The 9,085-nt window shown below is 56.3% G+C and overlaps 1 protein-coding gene across 1 annotated transcript; it reads left to right on the forward strand.

The window, feature by feature from the left end:
* Nucleotides 1-7,276: 7,276 nt before the first annotated feature.
* On the forward strand, nucleotides 7,277-8,395 carry LOC121855452 (mucin-2-like). The gene has a single exon (XM_042350384.1). The coding sequence runs from the start codon at nucleotides 7,277-7,279 to the stop codon at nucleotides 8,393-8,395; it is 1,119 nt and encodes a 372-aa protein (XP_042206318.1).
* The last annotated feature ends 690 nt before the right edge of the window (nucleotides 8,396-9,085 follow it).

A 9,085-nucleotide genomic window follows, 5' to 3' on the forward strand; every position in this document is an offset into this window, starting at 1 on the left:
TACCTGTCTGTACGAGGACTTGTGAACATGGACGAAATGAAGACACAAAATATAAACACAGGGATGAAAAGAAATCTAAATATACAAACACGGACGAAAAGAGGGAAAATTATATACATATACGGACGAAAAGAAGGAAAATTATATACATACACGGAATAAACGAAGACAAAAGTATACTTACATGGAATTGAAAGTTGACAAAAATATACATACACATGGACGAAGCCAAGAAGAACAAACACGTATTTTCGTTTGTTTGTTTTGTTCGGTGATGAGGGAGACCCTTTAATGGACCACTCAATGAAACAAAACAAGTGTATGTTTGTTGTGTGTACTCATTGTTAGGCGGGTCAGGTTAGCTTGGTTGAGGATTAGGCTACAAGGATTAGGTTAAGGTAGATTAGGTTAAGGTTAGGATTGTGCTGCTAGATTAGGTTAGACGGCAGGTTGGTGATTAGGTTAAGGCTAGGATTGTAGCTGCTGCCAGTGATTAGGATTGATAGTGACAGATTAGGATTAGGCACAAGGTCAGGACAAGGTTAGGTTAGGATTAGGTTAGGTTATGATTAGGTAGGTTTGGTTAGGCTGAGATTAGCTTAGATTAGATATGTTGTGTTGTGGTTAAGACTGGCAGCTCAGCTTAGGTTAGATTGTTAAGTGACCTTAGGTTTCTTCCGACCGTCGTTAATTACAGGTAAGAGTTGATGTACCTGAGACGCCCCCGGCCACCTGACGACAAATATTGTTTTGTTATTTTGGTAAAGAAACGCTGGGGAGAGGGTGGGGAGAGAGATAATGAGATATAAGAGGTAGAGAAAGGGGAGACAGAGAGGTAGAGAAAGGGGAGAATGAGAGATGGTGGCAGATGAGAGAAGGGGGGTAGAGAGAAAGAGAAATAGGAGAGATAAGAGAAAATAAATATTAAAAATGAGACAAAAATAATGAAATAGGTGAGGTGGAGGAAGGGATGTGAGACGGGAGTGTTGAGAATAGGGAAGAGAAGGTAGGGGAGAGGGGGGAATGAAGGAAAGAAAGACTGAAGGGAGGGAGGGGAAAAGGAGAGGAGAGGGACAGGAAAGAGAGAGAGAAAAGGAAGGGGACGAAGGAAAGGATTTTGCCAGTGGCGTATTTTAATGAATACAAGGCAGATTGCGTGCCTTGTAGAAAGGAAAATATATTTTAAATAGTATCTAAAATAATAAAGATTTAATTTTAGAGGCTTCACAGTTTTCACTCGAAAGTCCAGGAGACTCAGCGTCCTCAATGCATGCAGAAGATATGCCGCATGCCCTCAATGGGCATATACACGTAACCATCCTATCAATAACTTGCTGAAATGAACTTATTGTATTGGAGCATAAGGAATTTGAGCCATTTTAGTCAAATTTAATACTTTTCCTTTAATAGCATGAAGTCTTATGTTGTACGGTGATACATTACCTAAGAGCTGTTGTTCCATAAGAGTGCCTATTTAATAAGGTTAGCACAACGTAAGAGGTACAAATGCATGCAATTCGAAACTGCATCACTTGTTGAGAGGGTAGACCGGATGGCGGCTCCGTCAGCTGGACAAAACTGGTCCGAACTATTATTTTTAATATTTCTAAATAACCTACAGTCTCTCTTTCAGTTATATTTTTTTCACTTGGGAAAGTTATTCAGTTTTACTTGAAATAATCATCGGATCATATAAATAAAAATATTTACTAATAATTTAAATGTTCAGCAATAAGATCATTGACAACTTTACAGAGGACCAGTGTTGTGCATGATGCCTGGTCATTATTTTTAATTACTTTATTTCTAAATTTCTGTCGCTCACACTGAAAGCTTAACATTCTTTTGCCTAAGTATTTTTGCACCCATTATTAAATGATTTGTAACAGATACTTTGTCAGATGCCACTGATATAATTTAAGAAATTAGGTGTTTATAAAAGCTTGAGAACCCTTATTTAGAGAAAGGCCATAACCTACTTGATAACTGATATATGAGGTGTTCTGAATGCCTCACCAGTGCAAACTCACGGTATGCCACTGGATATTACACTATACCAAGTTTATGTAATATTTTTATTTATTTTATTTAAGACTAAAAGGAAGACAAGAAGACAGAGAATAATAAAAGTAGATATAAACACAAGTGTGTCAACAGCAGATTGTAATCAAAGACCGAAACAGAATTAAACATCAAAACAATGCCCGGGAACCTTACTATGGCAGGTTAAATATCAAGCTAGTGATGACGTTGTTACTGTAAAAATATTATTGTTACTGCTGGAGACTGTCTCATGTCACTGTTTTTCTTTTAACTCTGAGAAATCTTTACCAGCGTAGAATGCTATAGGAGAGAGAGAGAGAGAGAGAGAGAGAGAGAGAGAGAGAGAGAGAGGAAAGAATGAAAGAGAGGGGAGCACAGGGAGGGAGAGAGAAAGAAAGGAAGACAGGAGGTAAGAAGAGAGGAAGAGAGATTGATAGGAAGGAAAGAGAGAGAAGCACGAAAGAGAAATAAGAAAGAGAGATAAATGAGAAAACAAAAGAGAGAAATTCAGATAGAAAGAAAGGAAGAAACAGAGAAGCTTCCAAACAGTCTCCTACCTCACAAAGTTTCCTGATTCCTTAGTTTTATCTCACCTCTACAGTGTGGCTCTCTCTGTTTTTCTCTCTCTCACACACACACACCCTCACCCTTCTCCCTCCTTCCTTTTCCACCCTCCTCTGCTGCCCTCATTCTCTCCTCTTTCTTCCCTACTTCCCTTGCTCCCTCAACCTGCCTATGAGTATTCCTCTACTCTCCTCTAACCCTCCTTCACAACACCCCCACCCAACCCTCCCCAGCCCTTGCTTCACACTTAGAAATTATAAAATGTTGGTAGTGAAAATTATTGCAGAGGAAGAGTTTGTGAAGCCGCGTCTGTTGCCTGAAGGAATAATTTTACGTTGCTGAAGGCTAGTTGAGAAGCATTTCGCTTATGCACTTGCCTCACACACACTGCCCGCCAAATGCACTCACCTCACACACTGCTCCGCCATGCACTCACCGCATCGCCACACGCACTCACCGCACCGCCACACGCACTCACCGCACCGCCACACACACACACAACACACCCACCGCACCGCCACACACTCGCCACACGCACTCGCCACACCGCACCGCACTCCCACACCGCCGAACACACGACCGCACCGCCGCACACACACACACACACACACACACCACACCGCCGAACACTGACCGCACTGCCGCACACACACACACACACTCGCCACACCGCGAACACACTGACCGCACTGCCGCACACACACACACTCACCGCAACTGCCACACACACTCACCACACTGCCACACACACTCACCGTACCGCCACACACACCATCGCAAATCAACACAATCACTTCACCTCAACACACCCTCACCTCACCTCAACACCATCACCTCTACCCTTTCTCGACTCTTGTGTCAAGAGAAGTGGAGGCTAAGTCATCATCATCGTGTTGTTGACTTCTACACCCACTACACACCAGCAACAGCACCTCTGCACCCACTACACACACCAACAACAACACCCTCTACACCTACTGCACACACCAGCAACAACGCCTCTGCACCTACTACGCACGCCAGCTACAACACCCTCTGCACCCACTGCACGCCAGCAACTGACGCCTCTGCACCTGCTGCACGCCAGCAAGCAGCGCCTCTGCACCCACTACACACGCAGCAACAGCACCCTCTACCTACTACGCCAACAACAAACGCCCTCTGCGCCTGCTACACACCAGCCTGACACCCTCTCTGCGCCTGCACGCACCAGCAAGCAACGCCCTCTGCACCTACTGCACGCACCAGCGACAGCACCTCTGCACCACTACACACGCCAGCACCTGGCCCTCTACGCCTGCTACGCACACCAGCAACAGCACCTCTCACCTGCGCACGCACCAACCACTCTGCGCCTGCCTGCGCACGCCAACAACAACGCCCCCACCTGCTGCACACACCAGCAACAGCACCCTCTGCACCGCTACGCACCAGCAACAGCACCCATCTGCACCTGCTACGCCATCTGCAACGCCCTCTGCACCACTGCGCACCAACAACCAACGCCTCTCACCCACTACGCAAACAACGACACCATCTGCACTCTGCACACACCAGCAACCAACACGCCCTCTCTGCGCCACTACACACACCAGTAATGACGCCCTCTACACCCACTACACACACCAACAACAATGCCTCTACACCCACTACACACACCAGCAACAACATCCCTCTTTCACCTGCTTCACACGCACCAACTACCACACCCTCTGCACCTGCTACACACGCAAGCCACAGCACCCACTACACACACCAACTTCTGTGCCACTCTGCACCCCTACACACACCAACAACAGCACCCTCTGCACCTACTACACACACCAACAACAACCCTCTGCACCCCTACCACACCAGCAACAACGCATCTACGCCCACTGCACGCACCAACCAGCGCCACTCTGCGCCTGCTACGCACACCAGCAACCAGCACCCTCTGCACACTACGCGCACCAACAACAAGCGCCATCTGCACCCCCTACGCACACCAGACAAGCACGCCCTCTCCGCCTGCTGCACACACCGGCAATGACACCCATCTGCGCCTGCTACGCACGTTTACCAGCCACCCTCTGCGCCTCTACGCACACCAGCAACCAGCGCCACTCTGCACCTGCTGCACGCCAGCAACAAGCGCGCTCTCACCCACTCACGCACCATTTCTGACGCCTGCACCTGCTACGCACACCAGCAAGCAGCACCCGCTCTGCACCTCACACCAACAACAGCACCACTCACCTGCACACACCAACAACGATACTCTCCTACTGCACCAGCAACAGCCGCCCTCTGCGCCCTTTCACGCGCACCAGCAGCCAGCGCCTCTGGCTGCACCTGCTGCACACCACTCCTGCGCCCCGCTCACGCCAGCAACGAGCACCCTCTGCGCCCCGCACTGCGCACGCACCAGCAAGCAGCCCTCCTGCGCCCTCTGCACCAGCTTAATGAGCACCCTCTGCACCCACTACGCCAGCAACCGAGCCACTTCTGCGCCTGCTACTGCGCACCGGCTACCAACCACTCTGCCGCTACGCACGCCAACAACTGACGCCACTCTGCACTACTGCGCGCCAGCTACTGTTACGCTCTGCACCTGCTACGCGCACCGACAACCATGCCCTCTGCGCCCGCTACGCACGCCAGCTTCTGACACCCACTCCACCCGCTGCACGCACCAACAGCAACGCCACTCTGCCTGCTGCACGCCAACAGCAGCACCACTCTGCGCCCTGCACGCACCAGCAACCAGCACCATCTGCACCCGCTACGCACACCAGCAGCAACCGCCTCTGCACCTCTGCACACACCAGCAACAGCGCCACTCTGCACCCACTACGCACACCAACAACAGCACCACTCTGCACCCACTGCGCACCAGCAAGCAGCGCCTCTGCGCCCGCTACGCACCAGCAACCCTCTGCACCCGCTACGCACACCAGCAGCAACGCCACTCTCACCTGCTGCACGCAGCAAACCAGCGCCCACTCTGCGCCGCTACGCACGCCAACCAGCAAGCGCCCTCTGCGCCCTACTGCCAGGCAGCGCCTGCTGCGCGCACCAGCCAGTGACGCCACATCTGCTCGCACGCCAGCTTTCTGACGCCATCTTGCGCCACTTTCACGCACCGAGCAATGACGCCGCTCTGCGCCTGCTGCGCACCAGCGCCTCTGCCACTGCACCGGCTAGCAGCGCCTGCGCCTCTGCACGCCAGCAAACAGGCACCCTCTGCGCCCCTGCTACGCGCACCAGCAAACGCCACTCTGCGCCTGCTGCACGCCAGCAACAATCGCCCATCTCACCTGCTGCTACACACCAGCAGCAACACCTCTGCGCCCACTGCACGCCCAGCAACCAGCGCCCTCTGCACCTGACTACGCACGCACCAGCCAGCGCCCTCTGCCCGCACTGCACGCCAGCCGCAAGCGCCCATCTGCGCCACTGCGCACGCCAGCAACCAGCGCCCTCTGCGCCCACTCTGCACACCAGCAGCAGCCGCCCATCTGCGCCCACTGCACGCGCCAGCAAGCAACGCCTCTGCGCCACTGCACGCGCCAGCAACAGCCGCCTCTGCACCGCTACGCACGCACCAGCATGACGCCATCTGCGCCCTTTCGCACGCCAGGCCTGACGCCATCTCGCCTCTTCGCGCCAGCAATGACGCCCCTCTGCGCCTGCACACAGCCAGCTGGCGCCCATCTGCGCCCCACTGCGCACGCCAGCAACCAGCACCCATCTCACCCCTCTGCACACGCACCAAGCAATCAGCGCCTCTGCACCTGCACGCAACCGCGCCGCCTGCACGCCACGCACGCACGCCAGCAACAACCCACTCTTCACCTGCTGCACGCCAGCAACAAGCGCCATCTGCCACTACGCACCAGCAACCAGCACCGCTCTGCACCCACTACGCACCAGCAACCAGCGCCCTCTGCGCCCGCTACGCACGCCAACAACAGCGCCCTCTGCGCCCACTCACGGCACCGGCAACCAGCCCTCTGCGCCCTCTGCGCACCAGCAACCAGCCGCCATCTGCCTGCACACGCCAGCAACCAGCGCCTCTGCGCCCCACTACGCACGCCAGCAATGACACCATCGCCTGCTGCGCCGCCAGGCAAAATGAGCGCCATCTGCGCCTGCTGCACGCAAACAATGACGCCATCTGCGCCCTACGCGCACCCAATGACGGCGCCCATCTGCGCCTGCTGCACACCAGCAAACAGTGCGCCACTCTGCGCCCACTGCACAGCGACAGCACCCTCTCGCCTGCGCACGCCAGCAATAACACTTCTGCGCCCACTGCACCAGCAACCAACGCCACTCTGCGCCACTACGCACGCCAGCAAGCAATGCCACTCTGCGCCCACTGCACGCACCAGCAAGCAACCGCCCTCTACCCTCTCGCACCAGCCAAGCAGCACCCTCCTGCCTGCTTCGCACCAGCAACCAACCCTCTGCACCTCCTGCGCACGCCAGTAATGACGCACTCTGCACCCGCTACGCACCAACAACGCCCACTCTGCCGCCTGCTGCACGCACAGCAACCAGCGCCTCCGCCTGCTGCGCGCACCGAACCAATGACGCCATCTGCGCCACTGCGCACGCCAGGTGACCCCTCCCGCAACCGCCGCCCATCTGCATCGACACCAACGCCTGCGCCGCCTGCGCGCCAATGACCACCTCCGCCTGCTACGCACCAAGCAACAACCGCCCATCTACGCCTGCTGCGCCGAACCAGCGCCATCTGCACCCACTACGCAACCGCCAGCACGCCTCTGCGCCTACTACGCACACCAACAGCAAGCACCCTCTCACCCAGCAGCAACGCCCTCTGCACGCCTGCTACGCACCAGCAACGCCCACTCTGCACGCCTGCACCAGCAACAGCGCCCTCTGCCTGCCACGCACGCAAGCAACGGCACCCTCTGCGCCTACTGCACGCACCAGCAACCAGCGCCGCTCTGCACCTGCACGCACGCCAGCAAAGCACCATGCCTCTGCGCACTTACGCCTGCGCCACTACGCGCCAGCAACCGACGCCTCTGCGCCCGCTGCGCACGCAGGCTACGACGCCCGCTCTGCGCCCGCTGCGCACACCAGCAATGTGACGCCACTCTGCGCCCGCTGCGCACGCCGACAATGCGCCTCTCTTGACGACGCCCCCTGCGCCGCTCTGCGCACGCCAGTAGCAACGCCATCTGCGCCACTGCGCACGCCAGTAAAACAGCCGCCACTCTGCACCCTGCACACCAGGCAACCAGCGCCCTCTGCGCCACTGCACGCCACCTGCCCGCTTCCACTCCTGCACCGCGCATTTCCTGCCGCCACTCTGCGCCTGCTGCACGCCGCCATTGACGCCGCTCTGCACCCACTGCGCACCAACAACAGCGCCGTCTGCGCCACTACGCACTGGCAACCGCCCATCTTCACCCACTACGCACCAAGCAACCAGCCGCCACTCTGCACCTGCTGCGCAAACGCAACGCCTCTGCACCCACTTCACTGGCTGACCAGCGCCCTCTGCGCCTTCACCACGCCAGCAAGCAGCGCCTCTGCGCCCTACGCGCACTACCAGCAGCGCCACTCTGCCACGCCTCACGCACGCCAGCAATCGGCGCCCTCTGCGCCTGCTGCGCACGCCAGCAACCAGCGCCACTTCACGCCTGCTCCGCACGCACGCCAGCAGAGCGCCATCTGCGCCCGCTGCGCACGCCGGCAACAGCGCAGCTCTCACGCCTCACTGCGCGCAGCGACGAGCCCATCTTGCATATCTGCGCGCACCAGGCAATGACACGCCATCTTCGCGCCGGGTGCGCGCCAATCTGCGCCATCTGCGCGCGCCAGTAATGGTCCTTATCTCGCCTGCACTCCGCAATGACGCCCATCTGCACCTCTGCGCACGCGGCAATAAGCGCCATCTTGCCATTTCTGCACGCAAAGCAAACGCCGCTCTGTGGGGTTGCGCCGCTACTGTTCTGTGCCCTCTGCGCCCACTGCGCACGCAACCAGCACCCTCTCGCCTGCTGCACGCCAGCTTCTGAGCGCCACTCTGCGCCTGCTACGCACCAGCAGCAGCGCACTCTGCGCTCTGCACACGCAGCTTCTGTGCCATTGCCTGCGCACCAGCAATGGCGCCTCTGCACACACTGCGCACGCCAGCTTCTGGCGTATCTGCGCCCCACTGCACGCGCCAGCAACAGCGCCGTCTGCGACTTTCTTTGCGCGCCGGCAACCAGGCGCCCTCTGCGCCTGCTGCGCGCGCCAGCAAACGCGCCATCTTCGCCCGTGCGCGCGCCGATAATGGTTGCCATCTCCCGCCATCTGCACTACGCGCAGTAATATTGCCATCTTCTTCTCTGCTGCTTATGTTTACCTCTGCGCCTGCTGGCCTCTGACCTGTTCTGTTGCCGTCTGCACCTGCTGCAACGACCAGCTCTGCACCTGCTACGGTGTTTGCCTCTCTGCGCGCCAGCTTCTGACG

Source organism: Homarus americanus, unplaced genomic scaffold (genome assembly GCF_018991925.1).
Source record: "Homarus americanus isolate GMGI-L3 unplaced genomic scaffold, GMGI_Hamer_2.0 scaffold52813, whole genome shotgun sequence".
NCBI lineage: Eukaryota > Metazoa > Arthropoda > Malacostraca > Decapoda > Nephropidae > Homarus > Homarus americanus.

Excerpts from the sequence above, each read along its gene's own strand:
- LOC121855452 (XM_042350384.1), top strand. The coding sequence starts at position 7,277 with ATGACCACCTCCGCCTGCTACGCACCAAGCAACAACCGCCCATCTACG.